Source organism: Sesamum indicum, linkage group LG2, assembly GCF_000512975.1.
Source record: "Sesamum indicum cultivar Zhongzhi No. 13 linkage group LG2, S_indicum_v1.0, whole genome shotgun sequence".
Classification (NCBI taxonomy): Eukaryota; Viridiplantae; Streptophyta; class Magnoliopsida; order Lamiales; family Pedaliaceae; genus Sesamum; species Sesamum indicum.
In genome coordinates this window covers 4503982-4529675 of record NC_026146.1, presented here as the reverse complement: position 1 = coordinate 4529675, position 25694 = coordinate 4503982, and the positions used below count along the sequence as shown (strand labels likewise).

At 37.5% G+C, this 25694-nt stretch overlaps 6 protein-coding genes across 9 annotated transcripts; all 6 read right to left on the bottom strand.

Annotated features, from left to right (window-relative positions):
• Window positions 359-4566, bottom strand: LOC105179792 (maltose excess protein 1-like, chloroplastic). Of its 2 annotated transcripts, none has more exons than XM_011103427.2 (10): window positions 4308-4566; window positions 3321-3605; window positions 2961-3131; window positions 2582-2872; window positions 2396-2485; window positions 1783-1884; window positions 1570-1688; window positions 1260-1322; window positions 1114-1175; window positions 359-763 (listed from the first exon to the last, which is right to left on the bottom strand). In XM_011103427.2, the coding sequence occupies exons 2-10, from the start codon at window positions 3564-3566 to the stop codon at window positions 681-683; spliced, it is 1227 nt and encodes a 408-aa protein (XP_011101729.1). In that variant the 5' UTR covers window positions 3567-3605; window positions 4308-4566; the 3' UTR covers window positions 359-680. The 2 variants fall into 2 exon arrangements, with proteins under 2 accessions (XP_011101729.1, XP_011101735.1); XM_011103433.2 differs by lacking the exon at window positions 4308-4566 and adding an exon at window positions 4019-4254.
• Window positions 5948-6988, bottom strand: LOC105179787. The gene has a single exon (XM_011103422.2). The coding sequence runs from the start codon at window positions 6718-6720 to the stop codon at window positions 6208-6210; it is 513 nt and encodes a 170-aa protein (XP_011101724.1). The 5' UTR covers window positions 6721-6988; the 3' UTR covers window positions 5948-6207.
• Window positions 7041-9899, bottom strand: LOC105179781 (protein trichome berefringence-like 7). The gene is made up of 4 exons (XM_011103417.2): window positions 8755-9899; window positions 7893-8051; window positions 7346-7652; window positions 7041-7240 (listed from the first exon to the last, which is right to left on the bottom strand). Exons 1-3 carry the CDS (start codon window positions 9591-9593, stop codon window positions 7373-7375), a joined length of 1278 nt encoding a protein of 425 aa, XP_011101719.1. The 5' UTR covers window positions 9594-9899; the 3' UTR covers window positions 7041-7240; window positions 7346-7372.
• LOC105179776 (serine carboxypeptidase-like 42) lies at window positions 10459-14266 on the bottom strand. Its single transcript, XM_011103415.2, has 10 exons — window positions 13500-14266; window positions 12735-12842; window positions 12532-12624; window positions 12261-12353; window positions 12041-12126; window positions 11628-11906; window positions 11409-11542; window positions 11123-11215; window positions 10905-11022; window positions 10459-10825 (listed from the first exon to the last, which is right to left on the bottom strand). Exons 1-10 carry the CDS (start codon window positions 13735-13737, stop codon window positions 10658-10660), a joined length of 1410 nt encoding a protein of 469 aa, XP_011101717.1. The 5' UTR covers window positions 13738-14266; the 3' UTR covers window positions 10459-10657.
• On the bottom strand, window positions 16267-18982 carry LOC105155438. Its single transcript, XM_011071313.2, has 4 exons — window positions 18286-18982; window positions 17332-17396; window positions 17047-17222; window positions 16267-16740 (listed from the first exon to the last, which is right to left on the bottom strand). Exons 1-4 carry the CDS (start codon window positions 18944-18946, stop codon window positions 16323-16325), a joined length of 1320 nt encoding a protein of 439 aa, XP_011069615.2. The 5' UTR covers window positions 18947-18982; the 3' UTR covers window positions 16267-16322.
• Window positions 18870-25515, bottom strand: LOC105179761 (zinc finger CCCH domain-containing protein 55). Of its 3 annotated transcripts, none has more exons than XM_020691731.1 (5): window positions 25380-25515; window positions 23512-23786; window positions 22352-22780; window positions 19706-22076; window positions 18870-19393 (listed from the first exon to the last, which is right to left on the bottom strand). In XM_020691731.1, the coding sequence occupies exons 3-5, from the start codon at window positions 22726-22728 to the stop codon at window positions 19358-19360; spliced, it is 2784 nt and encodes a 927-aa protein (XP_020547390.1). In that variant the 5' UTR covers window positions 22729-22780; window positions 23512-23786; window positions 25380-25515; the 3' UTR covers window positions 18870-19357. The 3 variants fall into 3 exon arrangements, with proteins under 3 accessions (XP_020547390.1, XP_020547391.1, XP_020547389.1); XM_020691732.1 differs by lacking the exon at window positions 25380-25515 and adding an exon at window positions 25037-25306; XM_020691730.1 differs by lacking the exon at window positions 23512-23786.

The window sequence follows — 25694 nt, the reverse complement described above, 5'->3', positions numbered from 1 at the left end:
GTGATTGGTTGAATATCGTTCATTTAATTTTGGTAGATGGGATATTTTATTTTAGATCTTATTACCTCTTTTATTTCAATTATACGTGAAGTTGGAATTTGCAAAGATTATTAAACGTGAAGTTGGAATTTGATAAAATTAAAGTTTATAAATTTGATAGCAAATTTTTATACCCATAATTGAGATATATATATATATGTGTGTGTGTGTGTGTGTGAAAAACAACATAATATTAATTTCTTAATATGCTTAACTTCAATAACTCAAAATTGGTTGCCAATTATGGTAAGTCTTGAATATCATGCTAATTCAAATTATAATACACAACTATAGGTTTCTGAAAGCAAATAAAACTAAGTTGTATGATAAGTCAAATTAGTTTTTTCATCTCCTTCAGGCTCTTGGTATATATGATTAGAGTGTACAGTTAATCAGATCAATGTGGACAACTATATAATCACTTTTCTGCAGTTAGCCGGTTCTTTCTATCCAGTATGTCATACACCACTAATTTGCCCCATCATAGAAACATCTTGATGACTGATACTTCTTACTTTGCATTGTTAACCAGACATCTTCATGAAGATAAGAGGTACTTCAAATCTTTCTTGCGGCCATGTTAAAATGTTGTGGTCGAACATCTCAGAGGGAGATGCGTGTGTGCCGCGTGGAAAGGATGATCATCGTCCAAAAAGCAGCTCCTTCAAAGAAGTTAATGGTGAACCATGGTCATGAACTTGGGCATCTCTCCAGAAGGTCATTCCTAAGGAAAACATGAATGCATTGTGGAGAATTCTGGGTTAGTCACAACATGGATGATAATTGGAGGAAATGTGAATTCCCATGTCAAAGAAATGACTAGCAACAAGTGTGTACTCTTTTTGTCACAATATTTATGAAATACTTTTAGACTCCATTTTTAGAGAGGCAGATTTCAAAAACTGCTCGTTGTTCCTTCCATTTATCTTTCCTTTCGGACCCAAGAAAAAAAATAGCGATCACATCCTAGGCCATAAGTTCAATTTCCATTTAGTCAAATAGCGTCCATTGTTTTTCCTCCATGATAAAGAAATAACTTAGCATTGACGCAAAACTAAATATGAATGCGCGCACCTATCCAAGCGATAAAAGCGAGGGTTGAAGCCAAGAAGAACTCCCGGCTGATACTGTTGAAGCTGAAGTAATAGAAGATTATAAATTAAACCAGAGTGAACCTGACAAAATATGAGGTTGAATATATCTCTAAACAAACATATTACCAGTACAGGCATACAAGGTTACCCCATCCATAGAAAACACATGCCCAAGTTGAGCCAGTGAACCTGCAGATAGATCATAGTTAGTTCTCCAATTCTTTTGAAAGGGTTCAGGCACTGATGGGAGTATATATGTTTGAGGCAAAAGAGACTCCTCATCCAGTTAAATTCAATATGTGATTTTCTATACAATTACAAATACAAAGTGCAATTAGAACATATGTCTATTTTGGCATGAAAATTTCCAGAATCCAGGATGCAGGCTAGATTAGATTTATTTACAGAGGAGAATTACTTTGGGAAACTAGCATACCACATTAAATCTCGAATAAATAGTGCCCGTGGGATCAAAAGTCCATTGCCAACCATGGCCAGCAACATTGTAATAGCTGACAACCCTTTTATGTATTCCGGATTCAGAAGATTTGTCCACTGAAAAAAAGGAAGGATTAATTTTGGTAAGAAGTAACTTCTGACAACCACCAGGAAAAGTACATATACATGCTAAAAGAAGAAGAAAGACAACCATTTGGGCAACAGGCATCCACATGAAAAGAAGAGTTGCTGTCCACCCAGACAAAATTCCAAGAATTTTGATGCCTTTCTCCGAGAGCTTGCTCATGCGAGCCTGAAAAATTAAGAAGCTGCAAAGTTAGAAGAATTCCAAAATAAGATCCCCATTATCGCTCGTGCCCTCCAATAGGAGGTCACTCACTTGCCTTTCTTCTCGCTTTAGGGAGAAGAATCCATTCCTCTCACCTATGTCCTTGGCCCTCATGCTTTTAGGTGCTTCCAGGCCGAGGACTAGGACTCGAGAAATGACCCCTCCTCCCCTTGCTTTCACAAATGTAGGAAAGTATTTGAAAAAGCATTCAATCAAAGTGCATTTGACTTTCAATCTCTTGGCACAACTATTCTGTGAAGATCCTAATCTACTACATTCACTTCTTTTTCTTTGCATTTTTCTATAAGAATTTCTGTTGATACTGTTCTTCTGTTTCATCTCTTTTCTTGATCTACTAGTTGCTTGACTCCCTCCCTTTACATGGTAGTGCAATTTATTTAAATTTATCCATCTTAATGATTTGGCACGTGAGAGATTAAGGCATTCAAACAGTTCCCGATAATATCATGCTCACCATAAGAACAGCAAGCACTGCAGTGACAAAGGCGATCAAGCCAGGAAAGACAGTATTTGGAATGTAAGGGACGAAGGTTGACCACATGACCTGCATGTACCATATTAAACACCATCAACAGGATTAAACTTAGTTCATTTCAATCCACCAAATCTAAGCAATTTCTTTTAGTACACAGAGTATTACTTGTGGAAGTGCAGAGAAGCCAGCTATGGTAATAAATTCTTCCCAAAGATGCCAGATTTCAGGATTGAGTAAATGGAAGTATTTCATACAATTTAAAATGAGGCCAGATGCAATCACTATTGAAGTGGCGATGAACTGAGGGAGTGGCATAGCTTCAGCCATAGCCAGCTGCGAAATCACCACATACATGGATATGACTCCTAGTGTCTGGACCACCACTGCTTCATTTTCCCTCCGCTTAATGAAGTATGAGAGCAAAGAAAGATTCCCAAGCAATCCAGTAAGCATACCCTATATATACAAGGGATAACTATAACACCACTTAGAAACCGTGTTAACTAATCCAAATCCTGACAACAATAGTAAGGCAAAACAATACCAGCCATGGGACAGCCAGAAGCGCAGATTTATTCCCTCCCAGCAGATTCCGAGTATTGAGTATGATCTGAGGCAACTGCAATAAGAGAAATGGTACATTTGCAGCTCCCGCAAATTTTGCTGTCAATGAATCCCATTGCTCAAGGCCCTTGCCTCTCACTTGCACAGATTCCTTAATTTGTATTATACTGGTTAGTCAGCAGTGGTCATAGGTAGAGAGGGTCAATGCTTTGAGAGGAAAAGCATATCAATTTCAACCGTTAATAAGAGGTTGGTTTCCAAAAATTTACTGTGATCAGATGCAAAAGAGTTACAAAACCACAATTAATATCATTGACATTAGCTTTGACGCTAAACATACCTGATTGATGGGGTGAGCATTTTCTGAGCTACAAGCATAAAGTGGTTTCAGCCTATAACAACAGATTGACTGGCCAGAAAAGATAATTCTCTTCGGGTGAAGTTTATTAGTGAAGATGCTTTCCAAGTGTGGTTGAGCACAGGTGAATGACTGTAAACTTTTTGGATAAGAACTGAAGGCACAATAGTCAGACGGTCGATGACTGCACAACCGTAACTTATCCATGAGTAATAATGAACCCGCCATTGATTAGCTAGAGTTGGTGATACATTTTAGTCCGGCCACCTTAAACATGCAGTAATGGAACATTGATGGTAAGTACCCTGATTTTTACTTACTTCCAGAACAGAAACAAATTAAGAACACTATTATTCTAGGAGCAAGTATGTCGGCCAATAAAGTCACTTCCAAACTGGATACATATCACTGATAATTGTTAAAATCATAGGACAATCGCTGCATTTCAGCCCCCGCAAAGTGAATGCCACAGAACAGATATATCATGTTATAAAACCTAGCAATGCATGCAAACTTTCCATAAATTGGTAAATGTGGTCAGCACCATCATATCTTGTGAAGGTGGATAATTACATCACTTAAAGCACACACAAAATTTGAAACCTAGCAATGCGGATAACCTTTCTGGACAAACTCAATCACGTCAGGAGAAAAAAAAGGTTAATAACACTACAGCTTACAAGTTCTTGACGAATTCAAGAAGCTAATGTGCGAAAACTTAGTCTTCATGAGAATTCGTACGATAGCATTGTGTTCTAGGGACTCCGTCTATACATCAACTGTCATTAATTAAGCTCCCACACCCGTCACAATCTTCCCCACCAAAACTACTAACCAGAGGAGTAAACAGAACAAAAAAGCTTAACTATCCATAATTCTTTACACGTATTCTGGGCATTTCAACAAACAGGTAAAGAACGTGCGCGAAAATCCATTTAAATACTCATACAAATCAAAAGCTCAACGTACCAATCCAAGAAGCAGCCACAGAACAGAAGGGGTGAGCTATTTTCCGGAAATTGACAAATTTATTACCACAACTCTGCGGGTGTTGAGGAGAGTGAAGTAGTGAGATTTCTTGAAATTCGTAAATCCGATCCGGCGAGAATGGCGAATGGCATGTGCGTGAGAGGTGTTAAGTCGTCAATTTGGGAGGGAACAGAAACAGGAACAGGCTGTCTCGTGCCCGCAAAGTTGGGTCCTACTTTTATATGACTGAATCTGGTAGAAAATCTCATGGCATTTATGTGGCATACTTCTTCAAATACCCATTATTAATTAAATTATAATTTGGATCGAGTTTGATCGAATTTAATTAATTTTATAATAAATATAATATATCTTTTATATAATTAATATATAATTTAAAAAATTAATTAATTATACGATAAGTATAATATATATTTAATTTGATCAAATATAATTTGGGTAAGGAATTCTCCCTCGCTATTATGTTCTTTTTTTCTTATTGATTTTAAAATTTATATTACTTCAAAATTGAAATATAACCTCACAATCATACTAATATAAAAAAGAATAGTATTTTTCACTATAAAGGACGATGCGGGACACTGTAATATTAATTTTTTATTGTGTCAATAATATTGTAAGTTAGTTTTTTTTTTAAATGTTGTGTGTATTTTATATATTTTTCTTTTTTAATGAGCAAATTATCTCCTTGTCAAAAAAATAGCAATGTAATGCAGTAATTTATCCCTTATATTTTTTAAACTGAAGCAATTTACCTCCTTAGGTAGGTAAATTGTTTCATTTTAAAAAGTAGAAAAAGATAAATTGTTATTTTGTTTATAGGAGGGTAGTTTGCTCATTTGCAATATCAAATGAGGTAAATTGCATTAAATTCAGGGAGACATTAATAATTATTCAAACAATAAAAATATATTCATAATTATATTAAATTTCAAGAGAAATCGTTATAAGTTATTGTTGAGGATCAACTAAAAATACTGGGGTAGATTCTAAATTTTGAGGGACCAAATAACATTCATTGCAGTCGATGTTGTCTGCAAATAATGTCATTTAGTAAGGTTTATCAAATAAGACGAACGCGTGTACTAAATTACATTTCCTTAAAAGACAAACGACAAAATTGATGTTAGAATCATAATTCTGGCGTTAATGAACTTGATTTAGACTTGTGAATTTCACAATAAGAGGATTGATCCTGTATGGGTTTGCTACGATCTTGGTTTTTAATAGTGCCTCCTATCGATCTGTTACAGAAATCAAGGTTGTTGTACAAGTTCGAACACAATTCTCTCTAACAGGATTGTGGGCTGTTATCGCTACTTTTTTCCATTTTTGCAGTAAAAAGTTTGTGAGGTTGGTATTCCTGTAAATATAACTTGCCAGTTTTCTTTGAAGTGGACATTTCATTTTCAGCTGAAAATTAGTTGTGCCCTGCATGAATTTAATGGTGTGAGGACCATTTTGTCAAAATGGTCCAGACATTGAATGGATCAGAGGGGGCAGAACTGTCTATTCACAGAAAGCTAACCTTCTTAGAGGTATTTTGACATAAGTTTGAACCAACAAAATACCATTTAGAACAAGGCATTAAGAAATAATCTTAAGCTAAGAAGAGGCAATGCAATAAATTTTATTGGTACTGTGATATTTGTAAGTGTTCCTTATTTGCAGTAAATATTCTTACCCAAATCAGGTCGGTCGGATCAAATAAATCACAAAGCAAGTTTGATATACTTGCCATGTGATTGATCAATTTTCCTGAACTGTATACAAATCATGCGACAAGTGTACTGCACTTGCTATATAAATGGTTTAGGTCTGATCAAACACGGTTTGAATTAGAATTTCCCTATTTGCAGCAATTTGTTGTCAATTGAAATCAGTTGTTGCAGCATTCTTTCAGTTCTTGTGCTCTAGGAAGATGATGAGTTTGGTTAATACGAGGTCTTGAAGATGATTCTCCAGCCCAAGGAGTTACAGGGGTTTGTCCAGATTTTGCATGCATGTCCTTTCCTTCCACCTTCTCATTCTTGACAATCTCTTCTTCAGTGTCCTTATCTTCTTCTATGGAAAGGACTACAGTCTCTGGTCCATGAGGACCTTCTACAATGGCCTCTTTCACCCTGAGATGTTTGTCGGTACGTATGATATCAGTTTCTTGAACTGCCTTCTTTTTCCTCTTCTTGATTAGGTACCACAAAGCAAACAAGCAGAATGCAATGAAGAAAACTGAGCCAAATGAAATGAATACGATTACAATGACAGTTGGACCGTTGTCAGGAGGCGGTGGTGGAGGAACACGAGGAGGTGGGGTGACTGGGCGGAACGGTGGTGGTGGTAGAACGGGATGTGGTGGAGGTGGTGGGGTGGGAAAATGCGGGAAAGAGGCCATCTTGGGATATGTAAGACTGATGATCAATGGTGTTGAATGTTGATGAACACTTGTTTCTTTCGCTCCTTATATTCTATCATGATTCATGTTGCTTATTACAATGCCTTGCAAGAATCCCAAGACTTGACTCCCATGTTAAGATTTGTCTTGATGTACATGTTGTTGTGAAAAACACTCCTCCATTGCCTTTGTTCATTTGGGTGCCTCCACAAGCAATAGGCTTGCAATTAGCTTTTCCTCAACAGCCAACTATTGATCAATACAACTTGAGAAATTGAATAGATCATCGTTGGATGAGTGTTTCATCCAATAGACAATAATACGATGTATAGTTCATGATATACAGTATACTTTCAGTATACAGAAGTACAATAATTCACCGAGTACAAGTATTGACATTCAAGAAATGAACACAACGTATATCACTAAAAACTGAGGTCGAGTATGTCGCAGAGTTGTCTCTTCCGTTGGTACGTTGACAGCAACTTCAACAAAGAATAAAAGAACGTTACGCAATGACCTAATTCCAGGTTGCCAAGGCCACAAAAAAAGAAAAGTTAGTATACTGAATATCTCTGTCTCTCAAACGAGAATCAAAGAGAAGAAACAAGAAGAAAGAACTCACAAGGTTAGAAAATGATGAAAAATTCCATCACTGTGAAAGCAGAAACGAGAAGAGGAGCTCATTCCACATATCTGGTACTCCAGGCAAGCACCAATGGCTACAATCAGGAACCGATGGATTGTCACTCCAAGAGCCCACATGTGCATCACTCCGGAATGCCCCCATTGGAGTAACATGCAGCAGCTTTACAGGAATCGCTACATTTTTCACAACATTAATTATTGCATCAGATATTGAGCTCCTCTGTCTCCCTTTAGTTTTGAGGGAGGGCTGCCTTGTAACTTTGCAATTCTGACGGGATCCAGTACTGATCATATTTCAGCAACAAAGAGAATGTTTTGTTAGATTGCAATGCATATTTATGTGAGTAAGAATGAGAATCATTAAGGCACATTGTCGGAAGAAATGATGGAATCAGAGCAAGTTCATGGTCACAGCTGATTGTTTGTGGAAGATAACTTCGGCAAAGATGAGTACTACTCTTTCAAATAACAATTCACATAAGAGACCAGAAGCAAGGGCCACGGAAACAGATACCATAACGCACCTCCAATGAGTGGATTCAAAGGTTCGAAAGAAAATATGTGTCCTGTTAGGATTTACTGCATTCTCTATCCAAGATTGCCAGGTAGCTAATGCAATTTTGAAGGCATTACTTGTTGACATTCCGAGCTTTATCCTTCCACCAATCTGAAAATACCAACCCCTGTCTGAAAATGCATGTTAGAAGTATTTTATAACAATGTTTGAAATAACTTACTGAAATAAAATTAAAAGAAAATAATTGAACATTCAGGAGTTTCAATTTTCTAGCCATTGTTAACTTGTAACTTCAGCTTAAATCCTACCAAAGGCTGGGAAAATGTAAACTCAACATATTAAGTTGCACATTAGAAGAAGTAGATAGGTTTATTATCTTGCATGGACAGGTGGAAGTTGTGTAAGGTTTAGAACACATCAAAAGTCAGTTTTACGGACACCAAAAACAGCTATATATTTTAATGCAGATACCAACACTTGGTCTGCTTATAACATTTCTTTCTTCAGACCAAATACAGCAATTTGCTCCTGATATAAAGGAAAAATCTCTCAGTGCAACAATTTGAAGCCTGGCAGAGGAGTTTGGTTCTCTTCTCTTCTTATATCATTTATTTCAGGAAAACAAGCAGAAAAGAAACAGCAGACAATTACAAACACTAAGGAGTTCGTAGATCTGTATATTCTATGTAAAAACCCAGTCAATGCAGCAACAACCCAATTCCACCGGCACGCCATCTCAATCAAGCTTCATCCATTCTAAACTTAGTCTCCTGAAAATCCGATAATTCTAATTCTGAAGCATCACATAAAACATGATTCATCAAAACAAGTATTTACATTAAGTACTGGACAACAATGAAACAACTCACATTTCAAAGAGCTTCGTCGGTGTCCACCAGTGTCCTGAATTGAATATGAGAATATCAGAATCAATCCATTCCCGATTAATATCATCCAATTGGTCCAATTTCAGCACAGTCTTCACTCTCTTGGGCGAATGTTTGGGCACTGGACCAGGCTGCACTAGGAAAACCGAGCGATAGAACTCAACCGTAAAATTAAATGGCCTGAACCGAACAGCCAAATGCCTGATCTGCTTTGTGATCTCATTACCATTGACTTCATACACACTATTCTTATCCTCAATACCACTCATCAACATGCAAATCATGGACTCCCACTGAGTTCTACTCAGAGAATCACCAACAAAGACGACCCTCTTCCCCCGAAGCAACTCCAAGACAGCATGAACATCAAACCTTGGGACTTCACAACTTTTGGGCTTCCACCTCCACTTAAGATATCCTGTATCCTTCCTTCCATTGGACAAACAATCAAATCCACGCTCAACAAAAGGGCATTCTGACGCATTGTATAAAGGGTAACTTTCATCAATCACCCATCTCCCATCAAACACATTGCAACCCTTGCTCAAAGTATCAGGAGACCTGCTACTATTACTGGACCCCTGATTTTGATTAGTCTCAACTACTGCCTCGGAAGAGGGAAACATGAAAAAGTAGCTGGATCCCATAACTACAATGAAACAAACTAGTGAACCAACCATGAGTAATGCTGTGAAAGATTGAAAAGTCCAGCTTTTGCTATAATTCCCAGCTAAAAACTTGATAACTTTGAGAATTTTCTTGAACGCAGGCCTCAAATGGCCCATCAAGTCAAGGTATAATCTACTCACAGTTGCATCCATCCCCACTAACCACAGCAATTACAGAACAAAAGAAACAGCAGCCATCATCAAGAAATGAACTTTCCTTTTACCAAGTACAAATTAAGCCTGTAGAAAGCAAGCATGCGGAGAATCTTACAGTTTCAGCAACTGGGCTCTGTGCATAAATGAACACACACACACACACACCATAAGTTAGTGAAAATGCTTGGTCGCCTTGCAGTTGACGAATGGGAATCAAGAATGGTGAATAAGGTAGGGGAACGAGGGCATTTTAATAGCAGTAGGTGTGAGAATGAAGTCTGAACTACATGGGGTCGATGTTAACTACTGTCGGTGAATAATTTTTCCTTTTAAAGCGACGGAATCAAATGCTCCGCGTCTCACACACAAGAGATGTTCCGCTCCATTTGATTGGCCAACTCAGCGCCCTTTTCATTTTAAAGATTCATGCGCTCGTCTCCAAGGTATTAAATGAGAGGTTAATTTGAATAATTAAAACATTGGATTAGCAAGATATTATGCATAATATCCAACATCTCGGATATAAACGAAATCTTTAAAAATTGTTAATTTTTTTTATAATAGATAAATTTATCCATTTACAATATCACCAAAAAATTATTTGTATTTTTTCCTTTTTAAAATAGTCATCATTAAAACACCAATCCATCTAAAAATTTAAATAAGTGGTAATAAAATTTAAATTCAAAATCTCTTATTTAGCGTGGCTTAAACGGGCACTCTATTCAAAAGTTTAAGTTGTTAAATAATTTTAAATACTTGCTTGTTTTCCTCTTTTTACGTTGAATTATTGTCATATATTTACATAGTAAAACTAGAGTGAGGTCTTGGATGCAAAAGTAAAAATGTCTGCGAATGAACATGCATGTCTGAATTGATTTTCATTCCTCCAAAATAAGTACACAGTGTTTATCAGATTTTCCTTTGATCCCACATTGTTATTACACAGCTAAGAAATGGAGTTGTCGCCTTCGGCTGTATAACAATTCAAGGAACTGTGGATCGATTCAAAAACAAACACCAAGTGTAATAATTTGTGAGGATGTTGTGTTGGCTGATCATCAGTCGTCAATGGAGGGGCGTGTGTTGTTTGGCAATCTACGGCCACGTACAAACGAGCTGAACAGATGCAGAGCCCTCGATGGCTGTGCATATGGCACCATATGAGCCGCACCTCTAACTGTTGCAAACGTTAACATGTTGCCATACTCAGTTGCCCAGCCTCCAACCTATGAGACAAAGACCAGTGAGTTAATCCAGGACGATCGTATATAAGTTTAAAGTGAAGAGAATATGTCAATGAAGTACCTGTCCTTTATGGAACCAAGCTCCATATGGGACTGTGATCTTGAACTGAAGATCATGAGCAAGCTCACGTACAAGCGTCCTGGAACCAAGTAATGGCACAACCGAATCTTGATCGCCACTGAAATTGGAAAAATGTGTAGTTTATTTGTACATTTTCTTGACAGTGAAAGAAGTTGATGTTGTTAGCTCTATGTTACATGATGATGGAAAACTTTTACCTGAAAATCCAAACGGGAATACGTTTCTGAACGATCCTCTTGAGCAAGGGAAGAATGTTAATGTTTCCATCCGTCTCATTATAATTCAGAACCCTGCCCACAATTTATAGGAAAAGGAAAAGTCAGTTCATAGTTCATACAATCTCTTCTAGTTCTTTGAGGCTTAACACTACTAGAGAACTTGAAGGCTTTAACTTCCAGCTCTTTAGACCAAATTCTGAACTTGTCACACACTCTTAGATTTCTGCTGTTATTTCTAAGAATTAAGGGTTTATAGACTTCTTACTCACTGCACATAGACCAGCTGTATGGTAGATTGGTCCGGTTTGCATGTAGAGCCTTCTGAACCTCAGGAAGGTTGAAGTAGAAGTGCCTTTCTGAGCTCATGCATACGTCCACTCCAACACTAATCTTTGTAGCCTGAATTGTCGCAAAGCATTATTCATCGTTTTTCATTACCCCTTGAATAAAATATTGTAAATAGGATACGATATAGTAATCATACCATCTTTCGGAGTCGAAGCTCTTGCTCTACTATGGATGGATAGCATACATCAAGAATAACATCATAGTTATTTATATAATCACCAACAATCTCGTTCGCCTTCGATATGGCATGGTTACAGGGTAGAGACACATTGTGTGGGCTGCCAAATGTATAATCATCAAAATCGCAGTCGTTCATAATGGTAAGTCCGATTTCATCAGAAATCATTCCATGTGACCAGAAAAACTCATATGTTGCTGGAACATCGCGATCTAGTCTCAAAAGTGGGTTCCCAATCTGGCCAAATAAAACCATTTATAAGCCCAACTTACAGGTTCACTTGAATTATATTAAATCTATAGCAATCATATGACTTGGAAAAAAGTCTATAATTGTATAGAAGACATTCAGCTTTAGTAATGGTTTCTTACAGCAACCCCTTTGATTTTGAACTTGAACTCCGTAGAGTGTTCGTTGTGGTCCAGAAGAGCAACAGCTAATTGCGGGATGTAATGCCCTATATAGAAATTATTTCAAATTGGTTGAAGAAACCAATGACTGTCTGTATATAATTTCGCTAAAATGAAGAAAGTGAACATATGGACAATGATGAAGTCTTGTACAGTCAGATTCAACTGCGATGTTTTTTACCTGCGTAACTTTCTCCTGTCAGAAACAAATCTCTGGTTTTGAATGTGGGAAACTTCTTGTACCATTCCATCAGGAATATATGCATATCCATAGCTGCCATAAAACAAGAAATTGAACTTCAATTACCTCCGCCAACTCTAAACTTCCTCAGGTTCACTTAGAAATAATTCCAGTTCACTCAATTTCATCATAAAACGTTAAAGACTTGCTAGTAGATTAAAATATTCAATAAAATATGAACAAAATTTGGTCTCTTGAGCAAATTCTTTACCTGTGGAAGCATCGCCACAAGTATAGTCCGAGCTTGTATTTGAATATGACCATCCTACACCTGCCGGAGACTCCACAAAGAGAAGATTCGATGCTACGAATACAAATAAACAATACTAGTAACAACGGAAATCGCTCGAGAATAAGCATATATCTCCCACCATTTAAACATACTAGGACTTGAAAAAGGTTTAACCTTTTTACCTTTATTCCAAGATTTTGAATTTATCCGAAGCCCTCTGCCATCGCCTCTGGGATAGAAAGGGCCTAATTCCGTGAAAGCGCCTCCTCCAACTGACGAACAACCGGGGCCTGATAAAAATGCAAATGCTTTACTCTTTTAGGACCTCATTTTTCATTGAAATTAATTAAAATAAAATTGTCCATTTGACCTCACAAAGAGAATTTGAGCCAATTCTGTCAAAAATGAATACCATCATTTTCCAAACACTATCCCTCACATTCTTGTTAAAATATGTTCATATGCTTCACGTTGTGCTGCAAACTACAACAGAAAAACCTCAAAGTTGGGCTCGAAACTCAAGAACTGACTTGAATTTTGATCACATTATTACATTCTCTCAGAGAAACGACTTGAAGAAAGAATAAACAAACTAATTCGTACCAAGAATATGCCCTTGTTTGTCTACCAACTTAAGATTCGATTCTATCTGTCACTACAGAGCACGCAGTGTGAGAATTACTGACGTTTGAAGCATACACTGAAAAACATCATGTGAAAAGTAAAAGGGAACTCAGAGTTTCACTGAACAGTAAGCGGAAGCAGACAAGTTGAAAAACAATCTTTATTCAGAATAAGACAGAAATGAACAGAAGCAGGAAGCCTTCACATCCCAACAGTAAAAACAACCTCTTCACTCCACAAGAATAACATAGAAAATCATTTTATCTTCAAAATTCTGTTTACTTACAGACAAAAACATTGAAGTAAAAAATTGCAAAACCGACCTCCATTGAGCCATAAAGTGAGGGGCTTGCGGTCAGGGTCCTCAGCAGCCTCCACAAAGTAGTAAAACAAGCTCCTCCCATTCTTCACATCCACGTCTACATACCCTGCATACTGTCTGAATTTCACCACCGGCTGACCGGGCAATTTCGTCACGAGATCCTCCTCCGGGAAGCCATAACCACTGCCAACCACCACCACCACCACCACAACCGCCGCGAAATTCCACCAAAGCCTCATCTCAATAAACAAACTGATCAAGAAACCACCCTTTTCCGCTAACTTTGACGCCTATTCTTATGTTTCAACAAGAAAATTTAGTGAACACACATTTATCTCTGAGTATACCAACACAGACACACACATATACGCAAGCGTAGGTGGCGAAGGATCTGCAGCTATAAATACCGAGTTCCGTTGGGAAAGAACACGTGAATCCCGGGATTGCTTTAACAAAAAAGCAAGTCCCTTGGGGCAGAAACTCTTCAGATCAATGGCATTTTGCTATGTATAGACATATAGCGCACATCATCTGCGGCTGAATCATGACAAGAATGAAGGGCCCGTTCTTGGTAAAGAAAGGCTAAGCCTTTGTTCTTATCTCTTCATTTCAAACGTTTGTTACAGAAAGAGAGTGAATGATAATAGAGACGCTGCAGGAAAGCAGCAGCAGTAGCAGAATTAGCAGTGTGTGCGGGTGTGAGAAGGAGGACGGAGCACGGGTCTTAAATGGGGGCCACGCTGCGCAGACTGTTGGCTTCGACCCTCTTCACGTCGAAGATAAACTTCGATTTTGTCGCCCGTTTCTCGATTCAATAAACACATAATTTAATCCTCTCATGTCAAATTAAATTCGAATCATTCCAAAAATTCAACTCCACACCGTATGTTTAAATTTTGTATCATTAATTCAGTAAATTTTAATTAATACTTGAATTTATTTATTAAATGAATGTAAGTTTTAAAAATATTAAATATTAAATTTACTATCATATTGATATAATTATTCCTTTTGATTAACAATTCAAATTTAAATATTTTGATAATATATTTTAGATCAACAACATCCTTAATAGTAAAAATATAGGGTAAAAAGTCGGGGTGGGGGGAGGGGGTATCATAATGATGAGGGGAGGACCAGTCAAAAAAGGTCAAAGAGGAAGAGAAAAGGTATCTTCTTATTTTGAAAGGGTGATGTGTAATTAAGTTCACTCGGACGTGCAATTAAAAGAAAAGAGATAATTATACTCCTCTTTCTTTTCGTGGTATTTGATGTAATTATATATAAATTATATCTATCATCCATAAAATTCATTAGTTAAAATTTACTGAATTTATTGATATTAATAAAAAAAATTCAAAAAAAAATTATATTTACCTCTAATTGACTTATTACTGATTTATTGCAGGTCAGATAAATTTTTTACGACCAAATTACCCTCATAATTCTTCATGCATTAATGCATGTGAGGAGGTATCTTTACCAGTATAAGGAAAATTTAGTCAGAAAAAATTATTTGACCTGCAATATCGAGGATAAATATCAATTTTCGTTTAATTATTTTTGTTAATATCAACAAATTTAGTAAATTTTGACCAACGAAAGGACTTATTTGTTATACGAAAGAAAACATCTGAAGTGCTACATATAATTTCTGAAATCACATAAAATTTAAGTATAATATATCAAATCTTAAAAAAGGAGAGTGTAATTATCCCAAAAGAAAAGACGGGGATGGTCTTAATAAATAAAAGGGGAAAATTTGTCGGCTGCCAAACATTTTTTTTTTTAAATTATAACTATCTTTTATTTTGTTTTAGTAGGGTTAATAATTAATTTTATAAAGCATAGAGTAGACTATAAAAATTTAAATAGGACGACTCTATTCATTTATTTTTTGAAAAGTTGGTCACTTAAAATAACAACAACAATAATAATAATAATTCACTTAAAATATTAGTTTTGAATTTTAGCTTAGAGTTTGAGAAAACAAAAATAAGAAGGAAGAAGAAATGTAGGTGTGAATCTTGAATGGATAAAATTAGTGTAATGAGAGAGGAAAGCTAAAGAAATGATGGTTGCTTCAGCTTTCCAGTTTCCACCAACCCAAGTTAAGATAAGATGCCCATTATGAGTCTAATCACGTTTTAATTAACCTATGAACAATTCATGGGCGGAAAGGAGTGGTGGTCCTAAAAGAAGCGCATTTCTTAATTCTTATTGGCATGCAATTATTACAACATCAGACCTTAATTATAATGGTAATTGATGTATACGTTGGAGAGAAGAGGAGCACACAACACAAGTCTAACACAATTTTTGGACTTAGTATAGGAAGTGGTTTGGTTATTGGTATTCGACTTAGTATTGGACAGTTGTTAACTTATTTATAATTTTTCTAATAATGGTGGGATATTTACTCTAAAAAAAAATTGTTAAAATTTAGCCTGCACATCATTTGAAGCAAAAGGGATTTATTAAATTTAAAACTTTTAGTAATAAAAATAGTCAAATTTAAGAATAAAATACCTTGCCAACAACTTAGATTCTGATAATGGTTAGTCCCTCATATCCATCCCTTCAATCTGATTTAGAATATTCAGCGTGTTGAATTTTGAAATATTCTTGATTCCTATTAAGAAGAGGAAATCTATACAAGTATTTTCCTTATATTCATATTATATTTTTCATATATTTATTAGTTATAACATCACTAATTCGATTACAGTTTAACGCATCAACTTTAGAGATTGAATGAACAATCAAGATATAAAAACTTTCAACATGGAATATATAGAGCGACTGTGGCAGGGAAGACAACACTTCATATTTCAGAGTACAGCCGAACTAAGCGTAGGGAATCCAAGGGAGTGTTCAATCGCCACTCTTTCTGTTTTTTGCTGAGTGGCCTTCCTTTCCCTGATTTTTCTCTGTTCACCCTTACATCTGCTAATCCCCAAGTGCAGGAGCTGCCTTCTGAATCGAAAGATATAAGCCTGAAGACTCCATCATGCTCTGACGATGAACCACCATCCACTGCTTCAGTCGCATATTTTACGTACAAGTTACGATCCTTGAACCGTTCAAGATCTTGTGGAATGCGAACAACCCTTTCAACACCAGGTGAAGAAACCTCTAGAGATATGTTTCCAGGAATGGATCCAGTGGCTTCAGCTTCATCGAGTCGTGCTCTATATGTTGTGGAAAAGGCTTCTATATCTGTCATGCTGGGAGAGCCAGACCTGTGAAATAATGTCGGAATGAAGAGTTCAAATTCCTTGATTACAATGATATATAGCATATTGCATTACATGAAGACATTAATCTGCAGACAAAAGAAAACTTTGAAAGTGCATGTACACGACCACACCGCAAGCATGATTCGACCATAAACACATGTCCCGTATGCACATATACACATGAAAAGAGGGATATATATAACTCGCGGATCACTAATCACGTGAAGACATAGGAAAGTGCGGATTGACATAAATGGATAATGACGAACAATATCAATCATAACTTGAGCAGAATAAACTGCTTCTTACTTATTTGTAAGTCTCTCTATACGAACTTGAATAGCTGCATTTAGCAATGTCTTGAAGGCATATATACCCAGTTCTCCATCAAATGATATGATGACCTCTTCAGCAATTTCTAAAGCTTTTTTATCCCATGCTGTCCCAGCGAGGGATATTCCGCCACCTCCAGCTCCATCCCCTACCTTCATGGTGAGAAAACAAGAGTACACTTTAATCTCCACAAATGTCATAGTCAAGATCCACTAATTCCACAGCCTTCAAGAGAAAATATCGCTAAAGTAGGGAGCTTACAAAGGGTTCGGCTTCTTCTGCAAAATACTCATCCTCAAAATAACCATCTTCTTCTACCAGCTCATCTGCACAAGAAATTTATGTAAATATCATCATCTGTTGAGTCAAAAAGTCAGAAATGACAGCAATATCAGTATACTTGTGCATATAACTAAGGGAATTCATTTTGTTCCCAGCTGTGGCGAAATACAAAAAAATTGACTCACAGATTGATCCAGTAGACTTATATAGAAGAGACTGATTGAGCAAGAACATTAATGAAATCATATTACAGAATCGAATCATACTTGGACCTTCACACTGGAGCAGGAAACAGATCATATCCGATATACATACCAACTGCGGAAGCATCACAACAATGAGGAACTAATTCGGAATACACTCTTCCCCGAAAAGTAGCACATGAACTACAATCATGCTAAGTTGACAGAAAGATAAATCCTTAATACTAATTTCTTCGGAGCATTGACCCAACACTATCCTATGGTTGCATCTGACCATCTAATCCTTTATATTCTTTCGCCATCTTCCCTCATTCTATTTCTAAGTTATCAACGGTAGTTATGTCTGAGCAGAGACTATGTCAACTAAATAAGCACTTGAAATACGAGAATGTCAGCTACAGCATAACATACTATAGAAACCTGATAATTTGATGGCTAATTCGAATTCGCCTACTTTATTCACCAAGATTAAGCTCAATTTCCCAGTTCTAAGACCTAAGCACCGCAATCTTATTTCACAATCACTTTTCAGTGTGAAAATCAATTCTTTAAAGCTACACAAACCCTACACATGCCCTTACTTCTCCAGCACTACCAGTACAACATTCATCTTAGTTCTTGACCCACCGCCCCCCAGAGCCTCCCGTGACCCAAACCAAAACAAAAGAACATTTATTAATTCAACTAAAAACAAATTACAAAAATGGAATCAGTTCCAAGCAAGAAATACCATCTTCAAAGCCCTCGAGAAAAATGTCATCCTCGATACCATTGTCGTCTTCATCACCATTCACCGACACTTCATCGATAATGGAAGGCTTTAAAACTGGCTCCGGCCGCGAATTCTTTTTCTTCGCAAAGGCAACGAAGGGGCTTCTACTAATATCAAGAATGGGGTGGGGATAAAACGGGAACGTGTGAAAATTAAGAGCCACAGCAATGAATACTCGCTTTGGAGTTGGAATCCCTGCACCGAAACAGAGCATGCGTGAACCCGGAAGGCAAGTCGAGGTAACTGAGCTCATCGATGTGGGTGGTTTGGTCCAGGATATCGTTAGTTCAGTTAATTTAGGAAGAGGCGGGCAGGCGTAGAAGCTGAGGAATAAAGAAGAATTGATTCTCTTTCTCCCGATGACAGAACAAAATGGCGGTGTTTCTAGCCCAAATTTTTGCGATCCATGTGTGATAGTTATTGGGATGGATAGTAGGCCCAGACACAAACCTGGGTTTCGGGTTCTTGATATGGCCGAAAATAACAAACCATTTTGAAGAAAATAGAAAATGAACCTTTGATAATGATAATCTAACAAGTCGTTCAATTTAATGTTGTGTTTACTGTACATTTGGGCAACAACAAACTGTATATATTGAATAGATTGATTGACTCCCATCTGGATGTCAAAGAGCTGGAAGCTTTTCTTTACAACAGTGAACACATACTAATGTTCACTAATGCCTAAAAACTGAAACCAAAGTCCCTCAATTCTCGCTTGTAATTTCCGCCCCGTAAAAGCACTCCAATAGGCGGTCCCAGAAGCCAAAAGACTAGAAAAAATTGTGGTAAACGGCATGTCAACATTAAAAAGTCATGTTCTTCAGCTATGGAGAAGTGATTCAAGATGGAAATCAAGAGGTGCAATTTGCTGTGCTCAAAAGTCAGAAGAACTGTCCAGTGATGATAATTCCAGGAATACTTCCCTGGAAAGCATCTAAAAAGTCGAGCAATGCGGAAAATGTTGAATGCTGGTTTAAACACTTTATACTAATCATAGTACAGTATAAGAAGGTTCCAGTAACATGATTCAAGAATCTGCCTTTCGACACCGCTCCACGTATGCCTGCAGGAAAGAACTTGAATTTCAGTGCGAGCATGACAAACCCCGAAATGAATAGACAAGACAATCAGTGTATTCCTTGGAGAAGATTCCCAGTACATCATCACATTCGTGTAAGAATATCAAATATAAACAAGAAAAATACTAATGACCAATAAGCAGTGAAAACAAAAGACAATGTGATGCAAGGTTGCTTTGATAGATATGTGTTAAATACTCTCAATGCCATAAGTAAAATTATTGCACAAACTCAAATTTAAGATGGCAAAGTAAAGAAAGTATGTAGCTGTTAGCTGTGGACAGGCCAGCAAGTACCTGGACAAGTTTAGAGATTTTGGGTTTGGAGTTTGACAGATACTGCTCAGCTTTATCCTGTGTCTTTGGGATGTGATCGACTTGAATTGTACTGGAGACCTTGTCAACCACCTTTTTCACAACAGTTTTGTGCACTTCTCTACTCATTCGACCTTCTTTCCATGTAGGCTTCAAAATCTCCTTCACAAGCTCCACAAGAGCATTTTTAAATATACGCATCCCCTTTTCATCCTTGTTAGCATTCCCCTCTTCAACTTTCCCATGACCACCGAGTGTTTCAGAGTGCTTATTTTCTTGAACGCCCTTGCTTTCCTCACCAATGGTTTTATTACCTCCAGTTACTTCTGAATTCGCGACTACTTCCTCTTGCTTCAGCCTTGGGCTTCCTGGATGCTTCACTTTTGAACTATCAAATTCTGTAACTACAGGTAATGGAGATGATGGTTCTAGTCGCATTTGATTCCTCTCTTCTGTTACCTGTGCTAAATTATGATTGCTGTGCTCAGTATCATCTCTGCCATTTCCCATGGAATTCAACAGACTAAGAGCAGCAGCATTTTGATTATGTTGAACATTAATAGAGTTCACAAATGGTGCACGACCTGTGGAATCTGAAAATGGAGGCACCATCGCCTTTGAACCAGAGACTTCCATGTCTTCATATGTTTGAGAGTCCTCATTTGCCAATCTCTGAGTCAGAGAAACGGGGTCTGTCACTGGAGAAACCTGTCGACCAAGATTACTGACTAGAGAGTTGGTAACTTGAGCAGGGTGCTCACTGGTTAACAAATTGGTTAAAAGTTGTGGGACCTTTGCTTCTAACAACCCTTGTGAATGAACAGCTTTCTGATTGTTCTGCATCTGAGTCTGCGCATTCAAAAGATCAACTATATGTATCTCAGGCCGATTCAAATCAACACTAAATCCATTTGATGGGTTAGGACAGAGTACATTCTGCACTCTATGATCTTCAGTCAAGATTGAAGAATGTCCGGGAAACATACTTCCACCATCTTGATTTAAGCTTTGTCCAGAGAACAGAATTGGATGAGTGGTATATCTGGTGTCCTTTACCTCATCAATAACACCAGACAGATTATTTTCTATTGCTCCGCAATGGGGCTGTTGAATATGAGAAGCTGGATGAACATTCTGCTCCAAGGCTTTGATGGAGAAAATCTGGCTTTCCGGCAAGGCATTCTGTCCACGAACATCTGCAATTCCATCCTGATTTTGCAACTGTGAACCATGCAATACGAGGTGTTTTCGTTTGTTATGCATATTGTCATTACCAACAGATTCAGTAGCGCCTGTGTCTACCCCATAACTGCCACATTCCCTGGGAAGAGAAGGTTGTTTCTCACAATTTAACGAACCACTTTTACATTCTACAACTCCCCAAGTTTTGTTCTCATTCTGCAAACTATAGCCCCCTCTCTCATCATTTTGTCCATTACCAGTATCAACAGTACCAGTTGTGTTAGTAACATTCGTCTCAACCCAACCAGTGGGTTTCGGTCTGTCAGAGATTCTTGTTGCATCATCCCATTTTGGACCATTCCACCAGTTACTCTTATCATGTGAATTGCAGCTCTCAGTGACTTCACTTTGTCTGCCTTCTAGGTTGTTATTTTGATCCTCATGAGAAAACCTACAATTATCCCTATCACACTTTCCCGCCACAAAGTACTTGCAGAGAGGTTTCCCATTTTTGTATGGCTGGCGACGGTCAATGTCCTTGTCAAAGGATGGATTTCTAGTGCCTTGGCGAAAACCATCATCAGAAGCAGCATGATGAGAAAATCTGCAAGTGTCTTCCCAACGGCACTTACCTCTCATGAAGTCCTTGCAAGGAGGTGCAGTTCTACTTTTGCTAGGGAACTGGTCATCCTCTCCATGATAAGGATCAGAAACATCATTTTGTAATTCAAGCGCGGAACCTCTACTGTAGGAATGTCTTGGTATGCGGCTATAATCTCCTCTGCTTCTCCAACTTCCTGCCATGTCATCTTCTACGAAGTCCCCATCCCTAAGACTTCTACTGTCGGGATGCAAAAACCTGCAATGACTGCCTCTTCTGCAACTTCCAGCAGCAAAATCTCTACAAACTTGAGATGATTTTTCAGGGCCACTTCTTCTGTCATTCCATCCATAAGATTGGCGTCTATAGTCTCCAACGGGACTCCGACTCCTTGTGTGATCCTTTGCATTGATGTCATTTCTGCTCCTGCTCCTGCTCCTGCTCCTGCTTCTGCTCCAGCCCCTTCCCCTTCCCCTTTCCCTTCCGCGGTCTCTACTCAAGCTCCTACTACGACTCCTGCCTCTAGTCCTGCTTCTGCTCTGGCTCCTGCCCCTGCCTCTTCCGGGATACCTGTCACACAAGAGCAATAAATAATGAAGCTGGTGGAATATTGTACAGTGAGAAATTATTATATGATGCCAAAGAAAGGTGCATCATCATTACAACTTTCATATTTTAACACTGCAACTGAGAATTGTTCCAAGATTTCCTGCAAAATCATTGCATTTTGGAGGTGTCTCTCAGCATTAAAGACTTAAACTGATTCAAAGCCAAGCCTTTACAAAAATCATCACAGTATCATTTGCACCTTTCGTATGAATAAAGAATAAGGTATCACAACAGACCTTTGAGAATGGCTCCGATCATATTCACGAGTATGGTTATAATTATGCAGTTCGATTCTATCAAATCCAGGAGACATTTTCTTGTAATATCTTTCTCTCTGATGACCCATTTCCTTTCCTTCCGGGGTGTTCTTGAAGCTGCCATTCATTGGTGCAACCGGGTTTTCTTCAATTGCTTCCCAAGGTGGCCATCTGGAATCATCCCTAGAATTCTCTGTGATAGCGGTTCTGGAATCAGAATACTCATAATAACGTCCACTGCCATGACTAGAATGGTGATCCTTAGCGGTCCAAGAATTATGTTCACTCACTCCAGACAAATGTTTGGTCTCTTCTTCCATATCCCACAATGATCTCCGTTTTCTCCTTTCCGCCATAGAGAACTCTTGCTGATATAGGACAGCAATATTTACTTTCTCATGCAACAGTCTGTCAAAAACAAGAAAGTATTAGTTGAGCTGATACTCTGTTTTTCTTCATCTGCTGTCTTATTACAGCATTTATGCAGCAATGTAATTTTACAAGGGTGAATTATTTACTTATCCTATTAAACAAGGTGCTTAGAATTTAAACACCACTGACAAAGACAACATAAAAGTTTCACAAAAATTGAATATAAATCTCAATTAACAGGCAAAAACTGTCATTTAATGCAGATTTTGGAGAAGACTAAATAACCGAGTTTTGATGGATATCTTCAACAAACAGATGCTACCCTCAGACCTCAATCAATAGATAAAGTTCTTTATTTTTTCTTCTCCTTTCCTGTTGTGAAACCTAACCACCTCTCTTCCTCTGTTATCAGTTCAACATTTACTTCAAACATGAAGTAGCTGAATTCAAAACATGTAAACCAAAGATGCTGATAAGGATATTAATTCTATCACCCAAGAAAAAGGGTCAGGGCCTTGCTAAAGCAGGTCAATAGGCAAAGAAGTCAGAAAATTGGCAACAGTTACTCATCATATTAGCACCAAATTTAAGCAGCTCCAGCACAACCATTTGTGATCCCCAATCCACTGCAAACACCCCAATATAAGCCTTCGGTCCCCACAAATCATTTCAACCACCAGTGATGGGCTGGGGTCGACACAGTAGTCTAAAAGAATAATTCACCAAAAGCAGTTTCAAATTTTGAAACCCTTCCGAAGATATCCCACCTCTAAGTAGCTGTTACTAAAATCTCATAGGTTTAGGACTTTGCCATGAGAAAGAAGATAAGCATCTGATCTGGAAGCCCGAGTGCAAGCATAGTTTGCTCAAATGACTTCTAAATATACATCCAGGATTAGACATGCCAGTTTTAGCGCCGAGCTTTCCATTTGAGATTGAGAATCCATTCATATATGATGTAGTTTATGGATATTGGACCAAAATGTGTTTGCAGATGATGCCATGTCAGTTGACATACATCATGTGTCTGATGAACCACCATCTACATGGGTAAAAAGAAAAATGGGGTCAAAAGACTATTCGTTTATGTTTGCACTTAAATCATTAGATTTATCCAGTGTTCTGGTAGATTTACAGCATAGTCAAAGCAGCAGAAGATTTGGAGTTTTGTATCCAATCTAAATAAGTCACCTCTGAAGCAACCAACATTATATCAGCAAGTTACCAATAGTACAACTGAGGATCAAAAAACCAGCTTACTATATGGCACTTCCCAATTCAGAAATAATTGGATTGAATGACCTAGCTGTTTGTTGTTAACAGAACAACTATATACCTTCAGTCTTGTCCTGATAATTACTGAGAACTATTTTTCAAATGTCTATACAAGAAACCACTTCTTGAACCCCAAAGCATGCTGGCATATAATTTCTACAAGATTTGACACTTAGAAAAAGATTGCACGAATAAGCTTATCAAAATGATTGTGTTCCTCCAATAAGAAATTATACTTGAAATCACAAAAAGGAGATAAGAAAGGATATAAGAGAGCACACAAAGAGAAAGAGTGGAAGGGGAAGGAGGAAGGGAGAAGGAAAAACTATTTCAAGGCAAAAGTTGTTTGTGATATCAATGAGCATGACATAATAGAGAAAAAGAGGGTGTTAATCAAAAGACTAAAATGTTATAAACAATGACGGTAATCTTCATCTAGACTTGACCAAACCTGTTTCTTCAATCATCTATTCAAAATCAAATGATACGTCATGATTTCATCAAATCTTAAAGCATTTGACAAGATCCAATAACTTCAACCAATACTACTTTCAACAATTCCTGGTATCATATCAACAAAGTTAGTCTACTTAAAGTATAAAGAGATCGCTAAATGAGGTCTAATGTGGATAGACTCGCCAAATGACATGTACATCTGAACTAGAATAGCTATCGCAATTCATTATTGAGCAAAAAATCACATAATGGTAAAATCCAACCACAACAAGTCTTCATCACTGCATCCACATGACCATGATACTCCAAGGCTTTATATTAAGTCCTGGTAATAGAAAATCATAAGTAACATTCCAGCCATAGGAAACCCTGTAGCTACACAATAACTATCTTATGAAGTCACATAAGCACTAAATGTAGTGGGTATATAGAGAGAGCCCTCAAGCCTCGATTTTGACATGTATATCATCATTAACTTGGAACCAAGTTAAACCTAAAATAATAGCAGAAGACTGAGAAATTCACTGCAATATCTACTCTTTTCTTCAAGAACCCACATACTCAATGTTCTGTTTTCCCACAGTTTCCAACCACAAATTTAGCATCAAACTCCACAAGAACACTTCTTTTAGCCACCAGTCACTCGAGGATGGCACCCATTACCATTCAACCAAATCAAGCACCACTTCAAGAATGCTAAGCAAAACAAGAACGCCTAAAACACCAACCCACAACCCCCAAATCTAGCCCGGAAATTCAGACCCTTCTCACACCATTGCCTCAAATTCTCACGAACTAAAAAAACGAATTCGAACAAAGAGCCACAAACAAGACAAGTAAACAAGTACAAGTTGAAACTCAAGAAAGTAGAAAAAAAAAGGAGAATAAGACATAGAAAGCCAACCTTTTGAACGCGGCAGAGCACGGCCCAAGTTCGTGAAGCGAGCGGGGCTAGGTTTTCCAGAAAGAATTAATTAACTCGGTGGAAGTCGGCGGTCTGAAACTATAGAGTCTAAATAAACCCAAGTCAGTGTGAAAGTGTTCGAGTACTACTAACTATTCAAGAGGGATATATATATATATCTATATATATATATATAAATTAGGAATATAATGTATTGCATGATGATGATGATGCTGCTGCTGATGTCATTATACTTTAGTTGTTTTTTTTTAAAAAAATTATTTATTGATTCCTAATTATATTATATCTGAATGC

Excerpts from the sequence above, each read along its gene's own strand:
- LOC105179787 (XM_011103422.2), bottom strand. The coding sequence starts at position 6,720 with ATGGCCTCTTTCCCGCATTTTCCCACCCCACCACCTCCACCACATCCC.
- LOC105179776 (XM_011103415.2), bottom strand. The coding sequence starts at position 13,737 with ATGAGGCTTTGGTGGAATTTCGCGGCGGTTGTGGTGGTGGTGGTGGTG. Across the intron at positions 12,625-12,734 it reads TTCAAAATCTTGGAATAAAG|CATCGAATCTTCTCTTTGTG; the intron begins GTAAAAAGGTTA and ends TTGTATTCGTAG. Across the intron at positions 11,907-12,040 it reads TCAAAATCAAAGGGGTTGCT|ATTGGGAACCCACTTTTGAG; the intron begins GTAAGAAACCAT and ends TTATTTGGCCAG.
- LOC105179761 (XM_020691731.1), bottom strand. The coding sequence starts at position 22,728 with ATGGCGGAAAGGAGAAAACGGAGATCATTGTGGGATATGGAAGAAGAG. Across the intron at positions 22,077-22,351 it reads GATCGGAGCCATTCTCAAAG|GTATCCCGGAAGAGGCAGGG; the intron begins GTCTGTTGTGAT and ends CTTGTGTGACAG. Across the intron at positions 19,394-19,705 it reads AAATCTCTAAACTTGTCCAG|GCATACGTGGAGCGGTGTCG; the intron begins GTACTTGCTGGC and ends TCTTTCCTGCAG.
- LOC105179781 (XM_011103417.2), bottom strand. The coding sequence starts at position 9,593 with ATGGATGCAACTGTGAGTAGATTATACCTTGACTTGATGGGCCATTTG. Across the intron at positions 8,052-8,754 it reads CCGACGAAGCTCTTTGAAAT|GGGTTGGTATTTTCAGATTG; the intron begins GTGAGTTGTTTC and ends ATTTTCAGACAG. Across the intron at positions 7,653-7,892 it reads TTTGAATCCACTCATTGGAG|TACTGGATCCCGTCAGAATT; the intron begins GTGCGTTATGGT and ends AAATATGATCAG.
- LOC105179792 (XM_011103427.2), bottom strand. The coding sequence starts at position 3,566 with ATGGCGGGTTCATTATTACTCATGGATAAGTTACGGTTGTGCAGTCAT. Across the intron at positions 2,873-2,960 it reads TTCTGGCTGTCCCATGGCTG|GGTATGCTTACTGGATTGCT; the intron begins GTATTGTTTTGC and ends TTGTATATATAG. Across the intron at positions 764-1,113 it reads CGCTTTTATCGCTTGGATAG|GAATGACCTTCTGGAGAGAT; the intron begins GTGCGCGCATTC and ends TGTTTTCCTTAG.
- LOC105155438 (XM_011071313.2), bottom strand. The coding sequence starts at position 18,946 with ATGGGAGTCAATCAATCTATTCAATATATACAGTTTGTTGTTGCCCAA. Across the intron at positions 17,397-18,285 it reads TCTCGAGGGCTTTGAAGATG|ATGAGCTGGTAGAAGAAGAT; the intron begins GTATTTCTTGCT and ends TTTCTTGTGCAG. Across the intron at positions 17,223-17,331 it reads CAGAAGAAGCCGAACCCTTT|GTAGGGGATGGAGCTGGAGG; the intron begins GTAAGCTCCCTA and ends CTCACCATGAAG.